We start from the raw sequence: 22,052 nt of genomic DNA on the forward strand, positions 1-22,052 counted from the left end.
GTGGGATGATTGGTTTTTATAAAATTTGTATTTAATAATGTTTTAAAATATTTGTTTTGTAATGAAAACGTAAAATGAAAATTAATTATTTTTATAATTATTTATATTTTGTTTTTATAAAAAATGGAATTTAATTTATAGTATTAAAATAAATGAAAATAAAATGGTGGCTGTGGGGTTCGAACCCACGCGCACTTATGTGCAGAAGATCTTAAGTCTTCCCCCTTAACCACTCGGGCAAACCACCTTGGTGTTTGAACTCTTTTTTAAACATTTAAATAAATACAAAATCCGTACAAATAGAAGCATCCAGAAATCCAAATCTAATCTTCTGACACACATATATAATCTCTTCCTCCGTTCGCATTTTTCTCTCTTTTTCTACACACAAAATTGAAACCCTAGAGCGACGAGAAGATCAACTACTGGAATTGCTCATCAATGGCGGAGCATTTGGCATCGATCTTTGGAACGGAAAAGGACAGAGTCAATTGTCCATTCTACTTCAAGATTGGAGCATGTAGGCATGGCGATCGCTGTTCTAGGCTTCACACCAAACCAAGCATTAGCCCCACTTTGCTGTTGTCTAACATGTACCAGCGCCCTGATATGATCACTCCTGGTGTTGATGCTCAAGGAAATCCCATCGATCCTCGGAAAATCCAGGATCACTTTGAGGTACACTAACTTCTTGTTCCACCTGTTTTTTTGTTTCATTCGATTGATTATATGTTTCATTTGTCAACTGGTTATTAGATTCGCATATCTCGTTACTATATTGCCAATTGCATGTTAGGTGTAACAATCTGTTTATAAAAGAAGCCGTGAAGCTTAATATGATTACCAATTTTTGATGCATGAGTTTAGGATCGATGATAATTATGATTTTGGAAAGTAATAAACTGGATAGAATCGAATTGTGACCTGGTTTGCATTCATTGTAGTGCATCTGTTCACAAGCAGAATGTTGATCGTTCCGAGGTTAAGTTAGGTCGTTTGGTTTAGATTTAACATCGCTCAGTTATTAATCAAACTTATTTCTTGTATTATCATGTTTTAGATTGGTTTTTTGCAGTTTTGGTTGGTTAGATATAGATTGGCTCCTTTAGGCGGTACTTATTGGTTGAAGAAAGCTTCTTGGTGCAACTTAGTTTTTTGGCATCTTGAACAATTAAAGTAGTCCTGCTCTTGTTTTGAAATATCACTACTAAGTTTTCAGGTTTGCTAGAAAAGCCATGCGAATTTCTTTTGCTGTGATGGCTTTTAAACATGGTGGACTTCTGGTTGCGTAAACTTGCAGTTTCTTGAAATCCTTTGCTTACTGTTAATATCACCATTGTGGGATCTTTGCATTTAGCTTCTTTCATCGGTCTTTTTCATGTCAATTTTTACAATTTGAACTGATGCCTTAATGTCCGAGTTTCTCTGATCAAATTTTAGGATTTCTATGAAGATCTTTTTGAGGAGCTCAACAAGTATGGGGAGATTGAAAGCCTGAATGTCTGTGACAATCTTGCTGATCACATGGTAAATCTCTGAAGTCTGCCTACCTTGCATCTGTTAAAACATCCTCTAATGGTTCCCTTGCTGGTTTTATCAGGTGGGAAATGTGTATGTTCAGTTCAGGGAGGAAGAGTATGCAGCAAAAGCACTGAAGAACCTTAGTGGAAGATATTATGCCGGTAGTCTTCTGATTATTTCTTGGATTTAAATCATTGTTGCATGGATATCTAAAATATTTGTTATTTTCCACTTCTGTTATGGCATATGAACATATCTGAGAACATTCTGCAGGTCGACCCATCATTGTTGACTTCTCACCAGTGACTGATTTCCGGGAAGCTACTTGCAGGCAGTATGAGGAGAACACGTGCAATCGGGGTGGTTACTGCAACTTCATGCACCTGAAAAGGATTGGCAGGTAATTTCTATTCTTACTTGTCTTTTCTTTTTCCCTCTTCTACTGTCAAAAAGTGTCAGAGTTTATAACAATATATGTTGCGTGTTTCTGATTGGCTATCTTTGTCAGGGAGTTGAGACGACAGCTGTTTGGTAGGTACAGGAGAAGGCATAGTCGAAGTCCCAGTAGGAGCAGAAGTCCATATAGACATCGTAGCTATGATGAGCGGGGGCATGGAAGCCGTAGTCATAGTCGAAGGTATGATGACAGGGACAGGGATTACCACCACGAGAGTCGGTCTAGGAGGCACAGGAGCACAAGCCCTCTTCATCGAAGAGAACGTAGCAGGAGTTCAGAAGGCAGAAGACACCATAGTCCAGTTAGGGAAGGTAGTGAAGAAAGACGGGCCAAAATTGAGCAATGGAACAGGCAAAGGGAGCAAGCAAAACTCAGCGAGACGAATGATGATGGTGTCGAGAATAACTATGAGAGTGATAATTATACAGGGAAGGGTGATGGATACTACAATCAGCAGTCAGAGCAATATGAGCACTGAGTTGCTTTTATTTATGTTGTCTGGTTAGTCTCCCTTTTCTAACCATCATTCTTGATTTCAGATAGAGTGTCGTTCTTTTGTCCTTTGAACCATCTTTGGTCTTACTGCCATTTCCACTGTGCAGGTGGTGTGCAGGTTTACAGTTCTTTGATTTGGATTGTTAAAAATATTGACCTTGTCTTTTCCTTTTTCTTTTTCTTGATTCATTTACATGCATGAGTCTGTCCTGATGAGTTGCATGCATTGCACTTTTAAGTATCCTAACATAACCATTAACCGCCACTTACATGCATGAGTCTCCTGATGAGTTGCATGCATTGCACTTTAGGATCCTAACATAACCATTAACCACCACCCACATGATTTAACACCACCGTTTTGTTCTTCAATTTAATTGATGCCCTTTGCCATTCAAAAGTTCGATTTTTCTATCTCTTACATTGGATATTTGGTGACAATTCAGAAAACCGGGTAATATTTTTCTATTTGGCCATATCTTGTTTCTGTAATCTTATACGAGGGGTAGAAAAAGCTATAGCAGATTCCAGAAAAAAACTATTCAGTTTTAGTACCCAAATTGTTTATCGGTGGACGCAGGAACTTTATTCATACATGCTTGATGTGTTGTGCATTAAATTTTGTTTTTGCAGTCAGGTTCTCTGTGATAAGCACGCATCAAGGCTAGGTGATCTGTTTGAATTTTACACAATATTTCTGTTTGATGGATGTTTTTTAGGCGAATCAATCGAGTTTGCAGGTCCAGGTTGGGCTGCTTCTAACAAGAATAATAAAAATAATGATGAATTGTGTTTACAGGTGATTGTTTTGATGATCGTGTGACAGGGATTTGCAGGGGAAGACGAGAAATGATCTGAATGCAGTGTCTGATGTAATGTAGTTAGGGATGAGAATTAGTTTTAAGTCTAGATTAGACATAGCTGCTACTCATTCAAACATGATCTGAAACCAGTTTCTTGCTATCTTGATTTCCAGTTGAATCGTAGTTTCCTGTGGATGCATTATGAATTAATGCATCATGATTTGTTATTTAAGTTCTTTGAGGGGTCTAAAGGGCTGTCTTCATACTGTTTTTTTGGGCTGTGTGGTTGGTTTTCTATTAAGTCTTGTATGGATAAACTTATTTGTATGGATTAATCGGTTTATACAAGATTGTAGAGGTTTTTGTTTTGAAAGGTTTTTCATAGATGGAATGAGCATGTTTTTTAATTGAGAGTGATAGCTTTGGAAAAAACTTGTCGTTTTACATGAAAATCTCTTCCAGATGTTTATTGAATAAGCCATTTTTTATATTGTTAAGCTTATATCAAACAATAATGTATAACTGATTGAATAAGCTGTGAGTCTGTTAAAAAATACATGTCCTAAATTATCTTACCATTCAGCCATAACTATCTCTGAAATGTATTTTGGCTACTAGAATGTGTGGTGAGGTGGTTTCTTTTTGTTACCATTCATCACATGATGGACATGTTTAGAAAGACGTGAAGAAAGTAAAGTGGGTGAGGTCTACAAACATAGAAGGTTGTGTGAGAGGGTGTATTAGTGTGGGTCTCCAAAAATTTTGGTACACTCTGAACGACGACCACCCTTACAGAAGGGTTACATACACTTTACAAAATTAACCAATCCATCGACCTTGATCACAAGGGTTCCAGAAAGAAAAAACGGTTGAGTTTTCAGATAGGGAAACAAGAAATCATCTGCAAGATTTCAAATCATTGATGAAACCAAATCTCAATACTTGAAACAGCCGATTACATTCAACAAAACTTCCCCATACAGTAACACCAATTCAATAAGACAAGAAAAAAAATTATAATTAATTGCAAAGAACCCATGGTTTTAGTACAAAATTGATACTACTAAGCTTGGTATCTCTGTTTAAGAAAACCCCAAAACCCCACACTCAAATTTAGTATCTACGCTCGTTTGCCGCCACTGTTCTTCTTACCTTTCTTGAAGTTGGGTTTTGAAGAAGGATGCGGGGTAGCTGTGTGACCACCTTTCTTCCCATCTGCAATACATAAAGACGTTTCAGACGTTCAGCACTTTGTTTAACATCAATGATCTATATATGCTATCAACATAAACAAGTGGGTATTAAAAAGATCGATAAAAAAGTTTACCAGTTTTCTGAGGGGTGTTGTTCTTTGCTTTCTTAGCAGGAACAGGTGTTTTCTGTGCAGATTCAGCAGGTCTTTTTGTGGGTGGTTTCACTACCTATATAAATATAACACCTTATTGGATCAAGAAATCAAAACACCACACCTTATTGGATAAAGAAATTGTTACATCACAACTTATTGTGTCAAGAAATTGGAACACCCATATCACACTAGTAGAGCAATAAGTTAACAAGAAAGTGAAAATTGAATTAGGTACCTTTTCCTCTTCAGACTCATCTTCTTCATCAGAGTCAACCTCTTCAGAGTCATCGGAATCATCTTCTTCGTTCACTTCCTTAATAGATGCCTTTGGTTTCGTCTGCAGAGTACCTGAAAATACATGAATACAGGACATATTAACATTCAAACACTAAAAACAACTGTCATGTAACAAATCTCAAACCAGAGCTGAGCACCATACCGTTAGCATTGAAGTTCAATTCGTCTTCTTCATCTGATGAATCTGAACAATATGAAATTTAACGGACCTTTAGTATAAGTAAAGTGATCAATCTTAAAGACTCAAATAACAAAACTCTATTTCATCTGGGACTCACCGAATTCATAGTCATCATCCGTGGAGGCCAAAAAACAAAGCAGGTAGTCAAGGAAACAACATAATCATCCATGTACAATTAGGTATGTTACTAACTCAAAGAGTAGTAAACAAGAAACACAATTAGATGAAGGGACTTCAGTTCAAATTTTAAAATTGAAGACTTTAAAACATCAATTTGAAAATTAAGTTGCAAACAAAGCGGTAAATTACTTAAAGCAAAAATGGCATGTAACAACAAAGGATATTCAATGGGATTATCAGCAACATATCCACAAAAGTAGACACTGCCATCCTTCCAGCCATGTGAGAGCTCCAGATCTTGCTGAAATACCAAATCAAATATAATTTGTGGTGCACGTTCAGAAGACAGAGTCCCCACCACAAACTTTTTGTCATTGAAGTTAACACGAACAGGGATATTCTCCACCTTTTTCCCGTTCTTCACCTCTCCCAATGCAACCTTCATGAAATTATAGTGTATGAAGTACTGATCTTCCATCATTATGAAAAAAAAGCTATATCCTAAACTAATAACTGTTATGATTTCTTCTCCTAAAATGTGATAGAACTCGGAGTAATTACAAAATCAAAATTAGGTTAACATCGACTAGTCTATACAAGGGATGGAATGTCAAATAATCAAATATTCAAATAAAAAGTAATATGAACAGCTTCGATGCATCATTTCATATTGGTTAATCTCCAACTAATTAAAAGCTGATTCCGCCGATCAAAAAACGGATTCGATCAGTAAATACATAGATTGAATGATAAAATGAACGACAGTTTAGAAAGATCAAATGTTCCTACCTGAGAAATGTGTAGGAGCTTGAAATCCTCAACTGTGACCTTAAGGATTTCATTAGGTTTAACCTCAACGCCTAGCAATAAAAACAAACTTCAAGTTGAATGATTGCACACAACAAAACCAGAAACTAAAATACAGTTTACAGTTTGTTCAACGAACAACAAAGAATCAAAGATTTGTGGTATTAAAAACACATAAGAAGAAGAATCAAAGGAAAACGAATCTTACCCCAAAATTCCATTGCTGCAGGTAGTTGATTGAGAGAGACTGAAGGTATGTGGGCTTGAAAGAGTTGGGGAGAAAAGGCGGAATGAGGAAGAGGATGGTTTTGAAAGATGTTTATATAGGTGAAGTTGCCGCCGAAGGTTTAGGGTTTATGAGAGGTTTTGGGATATTTGTGATTTTGAATTGGGCTTGGGCCTTGAGTTATGGTCTGTTGTTATTGGGCCCAATTTGTTCGTAGCTCGGGCTTCCGCTTTTAGAATTTGGGCTTATCACATTTGTAATTTGTATCATCAATAATATCATTACTTTTAATATGATAAATAAAGAGAAAATTGCACCAAAATGGAACCAATTTTCACCTAATTCTTATTTTGGAAAACCAACTTTCAAAATCGTCATTTTGGGGAACCAACTTGTACTTGATTTCTATTTTGGGGAACCGACGTTCAAAATCGTCATTTTGGGGAACCAACTTGTACCTGATTCCTATTTTGGGGAACCAACTTGCAAAATAATTATAGAAAAATAATTAAAATTCTTTTTTTTCCAAAAATTAATATAATAAAATCTATTTTTCATTTTAAATCTCGTTTTTTTAATTCAGATATCAAATTAAACATTTTTTAAAAAAATTCAAATTACCACAATAAAAATTATTTTTTACTAATGCAAAAAAAATCAATTTAATAGAAAAAAATTAATTGATGCAATAAAAAATAAATATTAAATATTACATTCAAGATTTTTATATCTAACCAATTGCATCAATTAAATTTTTTCTATTAAATTGATTTTTTTGCATTAGTAAAAAACAATTTTTATTGTGGTAATTTGGATTTTTTTTTTTAAATGTTCAATTTAATATCTGAATTAAAAAAAATATTTGAAATGAATAATAGATTTTATTGCATTAATTTTTGGAAAAAAAAAACGAATTTTGGTTATTTTTCTATAATTATTTTGCAAGTTGGTTCCCCAAAATGACGATTTTGCAAGTTGGTTCCCCAAAATGACGATTTTGAAAGTTGGTTCCCCAAAATAGGAATCAGGTCCAAGTTGGTTCCCCAAAATGACGATTTTGAAAGTTGGTTCCCCAAAATAGAAATTAGGTGCAAATTGGTTCCCCAAAATATGAATCAGGTGCAAGCTGGTTCCCCAAAATGACGATTTTGAAAGTTGGTTCCCCAAAATATGAATCAGATGCAAGCTGGTTCTCCAAAATGACGATTTTGAAAGTTGGTTCCCCAAAATAGGAATTAAGTGAAAGTTGATTCCATTTTGATGCAATTTTCCCGTAAATAAAATACATAATTTAGCTTGTATATAAAATTTTAGAAACTATGTAATTAATACAAATATTTTCTTAATAATGTTGAAGTAATGATTTGTTCTCGAAACCTTTTCTACGAAAGAAATTTCTTCCCAAATTCGAGAACATGGCATAAAGGTACTTCAAATTAAATAAAATACGAAAACCTTTGTCGCCATGGAGATTTACCTATGATGAATTTGGATCATTTATGACATGGCAAATTGCATGAAAAAGTAACGTATTTTAACTTGATTTCTATTTTGGGTAACGTACTTTCAGAACTTCTATTTTGGTATCTAACATGTAAAGTTTTAAACATTTAAGTACCCGGGTAATCGATTGAAGCATTAACCGGTTATCATGCTGATGTGGCAAGTGATGTGATATTCAACTCAGTATTATTTGCTAACGTGATTAATGAGATAGATTTTTTTGATTTAAAATTAGTCTTCAACCGGTAATCCGGGTAATTAAATGTTTAAAATTTTACATCTTATGTACCAAAATGAAAGTCTTGAAAGTACGTTATTCAAAATAATGAATCAAGTTACAGTATGTTACTTTTTCATGCAATTTGCCCTTTATAATAATCTAAAAGATTAATCGATACGTACAAACCGACCGAGATTAAAAAAATGCAATAAACAAATAAATCAACATATCACTTTCTCAAATGACACAATGGATGAGCTTCTTATTTATATTACATATGTTTATGAGAGGACTCAACTTATAATAAAACCCAATGTAATTATTTCCCAATAAAACAACAAAGCCTTTGTTAACAATACATGAGAAGGTGACGTTTGGTTTGCAAAATAATTTTTAATGAAAAATATTTGTTAAAAAAATTGAAACATAAAGAATCATAAAAATGAAATTTAATCAGATTTAATAATGTATTTGGTTGACAAAATTTGAATGAAATTTACAAAGATTTAACTATCTGTTTTGGTTGACAATTAGGATATCAATGATTCTAGTTTTTAACAGAGCTAAGCGAGCTCGTTTATCACAAGCTCGCTTCAATAATTCTTGAGTCCAAGTCGATTTCCAACACGTTGTCCAACATAACGAGTCGAATATTGTAACACCAAAGTTCGTCTCGGCTCGTTCTGATGCTTAATTAATTTTATCGAGTCACGTCGAATTGAGTCATTCAGGCATACATTTCCTCAAAGCAAACACGTTCATGAGTTTATAAACCACACAAAACAAGATAAAACATTATTGGCTTCAATTCAAGAAATAAGTTAATCGATCTCGAGTTCGAGTCCACAAACAATTTTACAAAGCTTTAGAGGCCGTTTACTAAACTTTTACCCGATAAGTACTTATTGGGCAATTTTCCTTACCGGATGAACATGGCAAACGGCAAAAATCTTACTCGGTAAGAGCGATGATAAAAATGGAGAGTTTTACCCGGTAAGTGAAGATGACGACTCTTACCTGGGTAAGCGCTTACCAGATAAATTGTTGCATAAGATATGTTTTGATGTTCCACAATCTTTTCCGATAAAATAAATTATAGTGTTGACTTTTAATGGTCAACGCTTACCGGGTAAGCATTTAGATAAACGGACCCTTAGTTTTAGGTGTAATGGATAAGTTAAGTTTGTGATTATGATTCTTCTAAAATTTATTGATTATATAATTACTAAATTATTTAGAGAAGATCTAAAAAAGATTTGAAATGGTTGCATCAACTATTTATCGTAATATACAATAAAAATTGATTAAAAGATATGGTTTTATCATATACACGTACAATTAACATTAAAAATATGTTATTTTTTATGTTAGAATAAAAAATATTTAATATTAGACACGTTTTTAAGGTATCGACGAAATCTTTTTAACGGTGTAATTTGCAAAAAAAAAATGCATATTTTTAATTTACCTTAGCTAATAATTAATTAACTAGTTAATATTATTAGAGTATATAAATTTGAAATTGACAAAGGACGGGAGGTAAATTAAAATCATTAAAGTATTTGAATGGTTAAAAACGTAACTAATTTCCAACCACCATCCTCAGCTTCGGCTTAGATTTTAATGTAAATGGTTTTAGCCCAAAAAAATATGTTTAACATACATATATCTTAAAAGATTTACACTTAGGGGCTGACTATTAAACGATTATCCGGTAAGTATTTACTGAGCAATTTTCCTCACCGAATGAACATGGCAAGGGGCAAGAACCTTACCCGGTAATAACGATGATAAGAATGGAAAGTCTTATCCGGTAAATGAGGGTGACGACACTTACCCGGGTAAGTGCTTAGCGGGTAAGTGCTTAGCAGGTAAATTGTTGCATAAATACGTTTTGATGTACTACAATTTTACCCGATAAAATAAATTATAGTGTTAACTCCTAAAGGTAAATGCTTACCGGGTAAGCATTTAGGTAAACGACCCCTAAACCATGTTTATGGTTTTACGGACAACCATACCCTAAATGATAGATCCAATTCTACAATTATTAATTTATTATTAATATTAAATATATCTATCACTATGAGATGATGCTATTATGGACGACTATTACTAATAATAATTTTATTATTAAATAATAATATAATGATCCTTAAATGATATTATTATAGTAATCATTATTATGATTCCTTAAATAATAATAATAATGACAGAGACATTCAAACTAATATAAAACTCCAAACTTATCTATATTATATTATAAAGTATTTGATTAAAACTTTTAAAAACTATTTTTTATGCATAAAGTACTGTATATTGATGCATTTTACTTAAAATTCAAGATTACAAGTAAATTATGCATAAATACAACTTATTAAAGTTTCATGTTTGAATTCGTGTAACTAATTGTGGATAAACATAATCAAATAGAGGATAAACATCTCATTTTAAAATATAAAAAATCTAAAATATAATTAGGATAATTATCGAGTTCTAACAAAATAACTAATTATTATTTTTTTTAAAAATTATATTATTAAACCAAATATAAATTACTTCGCTATTGAACCTAAATTAAATTATAATAAAAAAAATGAAATTAAAAAATTACACAAAAAATGAGGAATTTTAAATAGTTAATTTGATACTAATATCGATATATTTTTGTCAGATTTTTATGATATTTTCAAATTTATATTTTATTCAAAAATAAAAACATCATCGTTTTTTCAAAATCACATAAGACTATACTATAACATCGATTGAGATAAATAATAAAGTGAAATATTAAAATCAAGATGCATCTCGCTACATTGCACGAGTACCCTTCTAGTAACTATTAACACAAACGGGGCATTCTTGGGAGAGTGGGACCCCCGTAATGTTGATATTTTTTTAATATACAGTAGTAGTTTAAAAGAACCAGTAAATAAAAAAACACAAATTTAGTTAGCATTTAATAATACCCAAAAAAATCATATTATATTAAGGACCCAATCATGTATTAATTAATTATCTTGGAAAAAAATACGTAAATAATTTATTGGCCGTTTATTTCATAGTATTGCTTATTGTTTCTCCAAATTTTTTTTATGAAGTACCAAAAGTCTAAATTTTACTTGTTTAAAAATTCTTGATATATTTCCTATTATTCATGTCTCACTCACTCTTTTGATTATTCCATTTGCATGATTTCTATTTTTGTATTATAATATAGTAAATTTATTATTGACATCATATAAGAAAACTCATACTAAAAGTTGAAAATGATGATGAAAAACATTAATATGAATTCAAATGGAAATCCAACCGATTTATATTGATTTACACAAATATTACTTTGAAATAGTCAACATTATGACCTCAAATGAAGTCAAACTAAATATTAAAGATATGTCATAAGATGTTTTTTTACGGTGAAGCGGATTGACGATGCTATGTAAAAACTAAAAATGATATGGTAGATATAGAAATAATTATTGATTGATTTTGCATCTAGCAATAGTCAGAAAAATGGTTTTATATGAGTTATTAGAGGGTGTTTGGGATTGCTTATCAAAATAACTTATTGACTTATTCCGATGTGGCACCGGTAATAAGCACTTTTGAGTGTTTGGATAAACAACTTATACCGGTGCCAAACCGGTGATAAGAAGTTTTTGAAGAAGTTAAACCCTTTTGACTTATAGTAAGTTGATAAATGCTTTTGTAGAATAAAATAAGTTGTTTCAAATAAGCAATCTCAAACACCCCCCTTATTAGTATAAACAATGTATTAAAAAAATCATACTCATCAAAGATCCTTTTTTACATCTCCCCCAGGTCTTATAAAATATCAGGAACAAGTTTGAACAGAAACAACATTTTTGTAAACAGAACATAGACCATATGTATACGTGAAGCAATTTCACCAATAATTTATTAGATGTTTGACATAACAGGAAATGATATTTTTTTTTGCCTTCATCTAATCTTATTGCTTACTTTTCACTCTTCTCAAAATTTTAAAAGGAAAAATATGGCCCCAAAACTGAATAAAATGATTCGATTTATTTGATGGACTTTGATATGTAAATTTCAACTTTAAAAAGACACGTTCAATCTAATAAACTCATGGACACGATACGAGAGATTTAGGGGTTGTCGGTAGGGGATTGTACAACCTCTAATCGTTTGCAACAGTGTAATTTCTTTTGTAGTTCTTAAAGGTGATGTCATTTTGTTTGGTTGTATGCAACGGTACAACCATAAAAATATCCTTTTAGATATTTCTCTCAATAGAATCAACGAATTCCTATAGGTTACAAACTACGCATAAAGAGAAAATTCATCAAAATAGTCAATCTCATCAACCAAATTTACTTTTTAGACACTTCTGTAATCAAATTCTTATTTTAAGCAAAGTTTATGCAAATGTCTTGTGTATTCAAGTAAAACCAGTTTTCAGATTAAAGAAAAAACCTTTATGCAAATGGCAAAATCTTTACATAAATTTTGATTGAAGACATTTACATAAATTTTGATTGAAAATTGTTATCGAGGATATAAGTTATTTTGGTCAGTTTCCATGCTTAAAGCATGTGAAAACAAAGATGTGAGGACAAAAAACCAAGGGCCTGACAAGATCTGCTTAAAAAAGGACCAATTCAGGATCCAGAAACAGAATAGACGCAAATCCTCGAGTACCAAATTACAATTGATACAGGATATGATATTTAAGCTAATACTTTGAGATTATATACTCATACAATTACAAGCTAATCCACCACTGTACAATAATTTCAAACCTAATCATCAATCAATCTTTATTTTGATGAAATTCTGAAATAAGGGTGAACAAATTAACAGATTGAAACAAGAGATTCTTTTGAATACCAACTAATTGGAAACTAACAGATAGTATAGAAATCAATAGGATCAAATCTCACAGCATGAATTCCATGAATCTTAGCCAACCTGCTCCACCTTTCGTCACTTTATCCGCTTCATTCGAGCAGCTTGATGATGGTGGCGTTGATGTAGTCATCCCACCGTAACCAACTCCGATTTCACCATGGCCACCATTATTTCCGGCGATGCTGGACGCTTGCTTAGGACACAGAAAGAAATTCCGTGAACCTAATTCATTCAACGTCTCTTCTGGTGCTAAACCTGTCAATTGACGGCATGTAAGCGATCAGCAACATATTTTGTAAATTAACATCAATAGCGTGGAGCGTGCAACTGGAATAATTACAGAACAATAACTGACATGGTCAAATGCATAATAGCAGACGACTTCTGTTGCGTGACTTGCAAATTAATAGAACTTTTTGCTTTGAATTGGACCTATACAAAATCGATTCAAATACTTGTATAGATTTTGCAACAAAAATGCAAAAAGAAATAGATAAATCTAGATGTGTAACGCAAGTGAAGGATGCACACAGAGATCCGAAAGTTCAATCTCAATGTTCGTTTTTTATGTGTGAGTCTAAATTCTAAAGAGAGACGTATCTTACTTTCTAAACTGAACTGCGAGTAGTGGAGATGGAATCCGGAAGGGTCTAGAGACGGTAAGATCGGCCGCCTGCCTTCCTTGGAGTATTGCCGTAGAGCGGCGGCGATAAGGTCACCAACCGTCGATTCTGGCGATATCAAGACCTGAACGGGACCTAAGCTTCTCTGAACCGTCACGTTAAGCAATAACTTCGTCAGTTTCGGAAGCGGCATCGTCTCCGTCGTAACCGCAACCCTACCGGTAACCAAATTCGGCACCGTCCTCGGTCTAATCAACTTCACAACCATATCTTCAGCCAGACGACCGTGAAACGACATCGATTTCTCCGCTAATCTCTCCTTCTTGTTCTTCCCCTGTCTCTTCGGGCTGCTCTTCCTCGTCGACATCGGTATAATTTTCGTATCTACACGTATATTAATCTACATACACCACGAAATCAAATGTGTTTTCGCTTTTCTACGCACAATATAAATTTTCCATCACCGGAGACGGCGATAGCGGAAGAAGCGGAGTCGGGGGAAACCGGTGGCAGAAGCGGAGCTCAGGCTCTGAAATTTGCAGTTAACAACAGCAACCATAACATAGAATGGCAGAAGTGTAAATTAAGAGCAAATCATGGGTTAAAAAACGAGAGGAATTATATATAGTTGAAACTAAGGGGAAGAATGGTGGCTTTATATATGCGTGTGTGTGGATTTGGATGAGAACATAGAAGGCGATAAGGAATGGGTTAAGTCGTTACTACTGCAAGTTGTTTCGGTGACTGTCACCGGCAATAGCCAGTTCCCTTCTGATCATAGCCTTAACTAACGTGCGCTTGAGTGCGTACCTTTTTAAGGAGTTTTGGGAATGTAAAAAAGCAATCCAAGATTAAATTAGAAAAAAGGAAAGAAAAGAAAAAAAAGTCCCGATAATCTTGAAGAGAATATCTCGATAATATTATTTTACATCTGTAATCTGTTATAAATAAAATAATCCATAATTTAGATATTCTTTTATCTATTATATATATATATATATATATATATATATATATATAGGGGCCTATTCAAAGGAGAATTGAGTTGTTTGTGGTAACTGTGAGAACCAATATTAACCACAAATCAATAGATAAATTAGGAAATTCATAAATTTGGTAATTTTAAATTAAAATCTTAATGCAAGGATATTTTTGGTATTTTAAAACTCTCCTCTCTCCTCTCTTCTCTCTCCGGCCACCGTTCTCCGGCCTCCGGCCACCGTCCTCCGGTGATACCACTATGGTACCTAAAAATATTGACTCTGTTAAACAAAAGATACATTGTGATACCTAATCATATATAAGATGCATAGTGATACCACAGTGTTACATCTTCGATCGACCACACAAACGACATCAATGTGATACCCAAACACATATATGATGCATTGTGATACCATTGTAGTATCACTGGAAGACGGTGGCCGGCGGACGGTGGCCGGCGGACAGAAAAGAGGAGGGAGAAAAGTTGTAAAATACCAAAAATATCCTTCCATTAAAATTTTAATTCAAAATTGCCAAAATTATAAATTTCCTAATTTATCTATTGATTTATGGTTAATATTGGTTCTCACAGTTACCACAAACTAATTAGTTCTCATTGGATTAGGCCCCTATATATATATATATATATATATATATATATATATATATATATATATACCCACTGAGCTAATAGCCCGTCGTGGCGAAAAAAGGAAAGAGAGGGATGGGGTTTCTCTCGCTTTTGGCATACGCCTTTCAGCCTGATCTTAGGCCCTGATCATTTTGAATGTATTCAATTTGAATTGGTATTTTCTCCATTCTTTCATTTGTCTATCATTATAGACAATCCCATCTATATTATCTATGGAAGTCGAACATATATATATATATATATATATATATATATGAGTTAGAGTGAATTACATTGGTAGTCCTTATGGTTTGCTCAAATTTTGAATTTGATCCTTGAAGCGGTGATTCCTAACTTTTTATTTTCATAAGATTTATGATTCCTCCTCTATACAACGTTAGTTAGCAAACCATTATGAATGACTAATATGTCGTTGAATAAACTATAGAGGACTAAAAATACAATATGCTCTAAACTTTAATGTGATTCATGGTTTTTTCTTACTTTTTTATTAAAAAATATTTTATCTATCCAATCACAAATCATATATCTTAAATCAAGTATATATTAAATAAAAATCTTTATATTTATTTAAAAACTATTAAATTCACAAAAAATAACATTAAAAAATCTTAAATTTAGAAAAATAAAGGAAATTAGATAAATGCACGTATATTTTGAGTTAGAAATTAAAATATGCAAATAAAACATTTGAAATTAAGTTTGGTTAATGTGGGATTATCACTATATAGTTAAATTAGAAATAATTAAATTCAAAAATATTAGGAAAAATTATCACTACAATAAAATTAGATTTATATGACGCCAAAAGAATTAAGTTTTATAATAGACAATTTTATAAGACTTAATTTATAGGACCAAAAAATAAAACGTCTTATCTAACGGTGTTGCAATAAGTTTATACGACTCTGTTGAACATCCTAACAAAAATTTTAGGATGGTTATAGTACAAAACGTCGCATTAACAATTTTATATGAAACTTTTAAAATAGTTCCTATAAAGAACAATCGTCCTATAAAAATATGGGTTTTCATAGGACGCTTAATATTTTTGGCGTCATTTTAAACTAATTTTGGTGTAGTGATAGCTTTTCTTAATTGTTTGAATAATCAGTGTTTTTTTAATTTTTATTTTGTTGTTATTTTAATTCTTTGTAGTTTGATCGTATATTAATAATATCACGTTAACTGAACTTAATTTTCAATATTTTGTTCGCATATTTCAATTCTCAACTCAAAAGATATGTGAATTTATCTTGATTTCTTTTGTTTTTTTAAACTTGAGCTTTTTTAACGCTAATTTTTGTGTGTGGATTTAATAGTTTTTAAATAAACATAAATATCTTTACTTAATATCTATTTTATTTCAAGAAATTGGATTTACGATTAGATATATAAAATATATGTTTAGTAAAAAACGTGAGTCATATTAAATTTTAGAGCAGATTACAGTTTTGGTTCTTATAGTTTGTTTATAGACCTGTAAGTCCTTAATACTGGTGCTAACTAACTTGTAAAATGGATGGACAATGAGTGTTATAAAAATGAAAAGTTAGGGACTACCGCTGTAGATAGTTTATTTTAAGAACCAAATACAAAATCTAAGCAAACCACAAAACCACCAATGTAATTCACTCAATGAGTTATGACATAGTTGTTGGAACTAAAAAAATCTCTTAAATATTTATTTTAATTAAGATAAGTGTTAGAGGCCGTTTATTAAATACTTACTTGGTAAGTGCTTACCGGATAAATTTTTTTATCGGATGAACATGAGAAAGACCAAGAATCTTATCTGGTAAGAGCGATGAGAATGATGGATAATTTTACCCGGTAAGTGAGGATGACGACTCTTACCAACGTAAGCGTTTACCTATTAAATTGTTGCATTCGATATGTGTTGAAGTACTAAAATCTTGCGCTTCAAAATAAATCGTAGTGTTGACTGCTATCGATAAGCGCTTACCGGGTAAACAATTGGGTAAACGGCCCCTAGAGATTTCGCTCCTACATCACTTTTATTTTAACTCGTTTTATATTTGGAAAACATATTTAACAATATTTTTTCATGAAAAGTTTTACTTAATAATTAAGTAAAACATTTCCAACATTTTCAAATTCCATGCAACTAATTACATTCATTAAGCACTACCTTAATATAATAAGCTTGTCAATCCTTTTCAAAAATATGTTTTGTTAAGATATACATCATTTCTCATCTAAATCAAATATATCAAACTACTGATACTTAAAAATCAATCTAGTACTTATCTAAATCAGATTTATCAAACTATTATTTTCATAAAACACTTAAGGGTCGTTTACCAAACGCTTACTCAGGTAAGTGACACCAAGTCACATTACCTTACCGGATGGATTTGGTAAGGACCAAGAATCTTATCCGGTAAAAGCAAGACAAGGACCAAGAGTCTTACCCGGTAAATGAGGGCGACGACTCTTACCACGGTATGCGCTTACCGGGTAAATTGTTGCATACGTTACCGTCTTGGTGGACTAAAATCTTACCCGGTAAATAAATGACAGTGTTAAATTTTACCAACAAACGCTTATCGGATAAGTGTTTAGTCTCCACAATTATTTGATAAAATTTAAATAATTAAATATATATCTTTGGTATACAAAATGCATATTTTAAATTTTTGATTTAGGGGACGTTTACTAAATGCTTACTCAGGTAAGCGCTTACTATGTTACATTACCTTACCAGATAAATGTGGCAAAGACAAAGAATCTTACCCGATAAAAACGAGAGAAGGAACAAAAGTCTTACTCGGTAGGTGAATGCTACAACTTTTACCACGGTAAGAGCTTATTGTGTAAATTATTGCACTGGTGGACTAAAATCTTACCCGATAAGTAAGTAACGATGTTAAATTTTACCAGTAAGCACTTATTGAGTAAGTTTTTAGTAAACGGCCCCTTAGATAATTTTTGTATTTTTTTAATAAATTTATTGAAATGTGAAACATGTTCTTTATGCAACTTGATGATATTTTGTTGTTAAGGTAAATAATTGGTGTGTAAAGCAAGTGAATTATTGGTGGAAGAATAATGATATAAAAATGCAAATGGAAAAGGGAAGGGACAAAGTTCAAAGAATTAGGTTTGGTTTGGTGGGTTCATTTTTTTTAAAGCATACAACAAATTTGATTTAAAAAGTTGATTATCGATAATATGAATCGGTTCGAAATAAAATCTGTTTGTAAGATGTTACTGGTTCGGAACTGAAAACTCGAGACATTCTTGAATTCAAACAAAATCATTCTATCATTTTACCAACTAAGCTACACGCTAAAGACAGTATAAAGGATTTAATTTTGTGATTTGAACTAATTGTATTTTGTTTTGATCATGGGAATTGGTTATTCGTTGTGTTATATGTTATGTTTTAAAAAAAAATCTTGTTTGTTGACTTAGCTGTTAATTAAGCACTGAGATTTTTGGTTGTTTTGTATATATTTGTATAAAGAATCATGTGTTTGTACACGAATTTAGAATGCCGCATTGTAAGTTTTTTAATTATGATGTAGGATTGATTATATTTGCTCAAATAGTGTAACGTTACTGTATAACTTATTTCATGCAAATGCACCATTGCACATTCTGGTCAAATTTTTGTTTGATAATTTCCGATATTAATAAAATGATTTGAGTTTCAAAATTAATCGGTACGATCGAAGTGGCTTTGATATTTTTTTTTTCCTGTTTGCATACATATGCCATACGCTTACACATGTATTATCTAAAATTGAGCAAATATAAGTTTTCAGGGATTTTTTTCCTTTCATAACCTTTTTCAAAATATAATAATAATAAAAGTGAATTTTTTTAATAAAAACTAGATATTGATTATATTATTAAAATATTATTATTAAAAATTATTTCTCCTTTTTAAACGTTTAATTGAGATTTTCATCCAACAATAAAAAATATATTTACTATTTCTTAATCAATTATAATTAGAATGCTTCCCAGATTCGAAGAATTCCACTTTCTTCTTCATGCTTTCTTGATTTAAAAGAAGATTTTAGGGTGCGTTTGGTGCGCAGACAGGACCAGACAGGACAGGACGGGACGGGACAGGACAGGACAGCTGTTCAGCGTTTGGTAAGACAGGACAGGACATGACAGAACTGGTTAAAATGACCAATTTACCCCCCAGTGAGCTGTTTAGTGTTTTTTCACTACGAAATGCATTCTGGTAACACTGGTCCTACTACCACCACAGCCCTAATAAGTACCAACAACAATTAACAGCAATAGGAAACAACAAAATCAATAGAAACAACAAGGTGTTTGGGTTTATATAAACAGCAAACAACAAACCTAAAATAGATTCTATCAAACAGCAACATCGATAGAAACAACAACCTAATCGAGGTTTATGCTAAACATGTGATCAAACAGCAACAGCAAATACGGCAACCTAATCGATGTTTATGCTAACTACAAACTACAACAAATACAGCAACTACAAACTACAACAAATACAGCAACCTAACAAATGAGCTAGGAGAGGCCAAAGTGTTTTCCAAGCTAGCAATTAACAAATAAGAATGGCAGAAAATGAAACTATGGTTGCCATGGTTGCCACAGCACCATGGTTGCCATGGTTGCCACATGAACATGAACCTATCAACACAGGAGCAAGAAACTGTGGCAGTAGCCAACCGATTGAAGTAAGAAATAAGCTAACATTTACAAATCAAAAGCAACCGATTGAAGTAAGAAATAAGAAATAAGATTTTGATGCAAAACAAAACCCATGAACATGAACCTTCCACTGTTCTAAGAAATAAGCCCCAAAATCAACATAGATTTTGATGCAAAACAAAACYCATGTCCAAATTGAAGTAATAAATCAAGAAAGGCGATGAACAGCTACAATTTGTGGTAAGAACATACCTTTTAGGGGGCGATGCAGTTTTGAGAGTGAATTGGATTAGGTCGTCGATGAACAGTGGCGAAAACCAGGTCGCGATGAACAGTGGCAAAAACCAGGTCATCGTCCGTCGATTAGAGCTATCCGTCCGTCGATTGGAGCTCGCCATCCGTCGATGGAGATGGAGGTCGATGCTGTGAAGAAATCGATGGAGATGGAGGTCTCCAGTGAAGAAATCGACTCTCCAGTGAAGGTCGCCGTCGATGGAGATGGAGGTCGTCGTCGATGGAGATGGAGGTCGCGAGGTGATGAGCCGGGTAGGGGAAGAAGGGGTAATGAGGGAAAAATTTTGTGTTCCACTTAGTTCCAAGGGTAATCGTGGAACACGCGTGTCCCATGTTTGTCCAAGTTAGTTCCACTTAGTTCCACATTTAGCCACACCAAACGTAGGACAAATGTGTTATGTCCTGTCCTGTCCCACCCTGTCCAGCGTACCAAACGCACCCTTAAGGAATTTGTTTTAGAAAAAAACTCTAAAAGATATTGAAACTAAAGCTGCAAGAGACTATTATTAAGAGTATCTCCAATGAGTCTTTCTCTTAACATATAGACCTTCAGCGAGATGTAAATATGGGGCCCTCGACTAATGGTTTGTAGTGGTTTAGATGGCGGTTGTCGACAATGGTTCAGATTGATGGTGATCCGTGGTGGTTCAAATGGAGGTAGTCAGCGGTGTTTCAGATGGACAATAGTTTAGAATGGCGGCGGCGGCGGTTCAGATTGGTGGTTAGCAGTTGCCCTTATCATAGGTGGTTTGTGGTGCTTCAAGTGGCGAAGGTCGAATGTGGTCCAGATCGGGGGTGGTTCAGATCGGAGATGGATCAAATCGGTGGTTGTTCAGATGGGTGATGGTTGGCGGTGGTTCTGATCCACGATGGCCGACGATGATTTAGATCGGTAGTAGTTGCCGGTGTTTCAGATCGATGGTGGTCCGTTGTGGTTTAGATGGCGATGATCGACAGTAATTCAGATCGGGTGGTGATCCATGGTGGATCAGATGACAGTGATCGGCGGAGGTTCAGATCGACGATGGATCAAACTGGTGGTGGTTCAAATTGGCAGTGGTCGGCGGTAGTTCAGATCGGTAGTGGTCGGCGGTGGTTCAAATGGCGGTGGTTCAGATCGGTGGTGGTTCAGATGGCGATGGTCGGCGGCTGTTCAGATCAACGATGGATCAGAGTGGTGGTGGTTTAGATCGACAGTGGTCGGCGGTGGTTCAGATCGGTATTGGTCGGTGGTGGTTCAGATCGGTATTGGTCGGTGGCGGTTTAGATCAATGGTGGTTCAGATTGGTGGTAGTCGGCAATGGTGTTCGGTGGTGGTTCAGATGGCGATGGTCGGCGGTGGTTCAAATTGACGATGGATCAGACCGGTGGTGGTTTAGATCGACAGTAGTCGGTGGTAGTTCAGATCGGTAGTGGTCGGCAGTGGTAGTTGCCGATGGCGTTCGGTGGTGGTTCATATGACGGTGGTCGGTGGTGAATTAGATCGACGGTAGTCGACGATGGTCATATTGGGTTTTATGAGATTATGATATATTGAGTTAAAGACATATTTAAATTATGAAAATAGAAAATTTCATTCCATTAAAATATTATGTAGTTGCTAAAGAATGTTAAATTTATTTATTTGTGTAATTTATAAGATTTTAAATATTTATTTCATGAAAAAAAAAATGAATAAACGAGAGAATAAAATTTCGTCAATGGAATTCAATATTCCAATTCCATTATATTTCTTTCAGAATCATCGAACCAAACGGCCCCTTAAGCTTAAAACATTGTTTTTGGAACTATCAATCTTGGAATAAAAAATTCATATTGATGATAGCTTAAAATCTCTTATTCTTGTTTTAGAGATAAGAAAATGCTTAAAACTGATACATTCAATATTAGGTAATAATAAGTCAATAATGAATGAAAAACCAATGGTAGTTTTGAAACCTTAAATAAA

The 22,052-nt window shown here is 33.5% G+C and overlaps 3 protein-coding genes and 1 non-coding gene across 6 annotated transcripts; 1 reads left to right on the forward strand and 3 right to left on the reverse strand.

Annotated features, from left to right (window-relative positions):
* Window positions 1–164: 164 nt before the first annotated feature.
* TRNAL-UAA lies at window positions 165–247 on the reverse strand. The gene has a single exon. It is a non-coding gene; the product is annotated as a tRNA-Leu (tRNA).
* Window positions 248–394: 147 nt separating this feature from the next.
* On the forward strand, window positions 395–3,457 carry LOC112521680 (splicing factor U2af small subunit B-like). Of its 3 annotated transcripts, none has more exons than XM_025130673.1 (6): window positions 395–678; window positions 1,441–1,527; window positions 1,601–1,682; window positions 1,795–1,921; window positions 2,030–2,479; window positions 2,581–3,457. In XM_025130673.1, exons 1-5 carry the CDS (start codon window positions 442–444, stop codon window positions 2,454–2,456), a joined length of 960 nt encoding a protein of 319 aa, XP_024986441.1. In that variant the 5' UTR covers window positions 395–441; the 3' UTR covers window positions 2,457–2,479; window positions 2,581–3,457. The 3 variants fall into 3 exon arrangements, 2 of the variants coding, with proteins under 2 accessions (XP_024986441.1, XP_024986440.1); XR_003070105.1 differs by having other exon boundaries at window positions 396–678; window positions 2,030–3,141; window positions 3,273–3,456; XM_025130672.1 differs by having other exon boundaries at window positions 396–678; window positions 3,273–3,456.
* Window positions 3,458–4,195: 738 nt separating this feature from the next.
* Window positions 4,196–6,356, reverse strand: LOC112521407 (histone deacetylase HDT1-like). Its single transcript, XM_025130251.1, has 8 exons — window positions 6,238–6,356; window positions 6,012–6,082; window positions 5,447–5,661; window positions 5,200–5,219; window positions 5,064–5,105; window positions 4,860–4,972; window positions 4,604–4,697; window positions 4,196–4,491 (listed from the first exon to the last, which is right to left on the reverse strand). The coding sequence occupies exons 1-8, from the start codon at window positions 6,248–6,250 to the stop codon at window positions 4,397–4,399; spliced, it is 663 nt and encodes a 220-aa protein (XP_024986019.1). The 5' UTR covers window positions 6,251–6,356; the 3' UTR covers window positions 4,196–4,396.
* A 6,335-nt stretch (window positions 6,357–12,691) lies between these two features.
* On the reverse strand, window positions 12,692–14,181 carry LOC112521234. The gene is made up of 2 exons (XM_025129972.1): window positions 13,483–14,181; window positions 12,692–13,132 (listed from the first exon to the last, which is right to left on the reverse strand). Exons 1-2 carry the CDS (start codon window positions 13,865–13,867, stop codon window positions 12,906–12,908), a joined length of 612 nt encoding a protein of 203 aa, XP_024985740.1. The 5' UTR covers window positions 13,868–14,181; the 3' UTR covers window positions 12,692–12,905.
* Between the last annotated feature and the right edge of the window lie 7,871 nt (window positions 14,182–22,052).

This window comes from Cynara cardunculus, assembly GCF_001531365.2.
Source record: "Cynara cardunculus var. scolymus isolate 2C chromosome LG 11, CcrdV1, whole genome shotgun sequence".
Taxonomy (NCBI): Eukaryota; Viridiplantae; Streptophyta; class Magnoliopsida; order Asterales; family Asteraceae; genus Cynara; species Cynara cardunculus.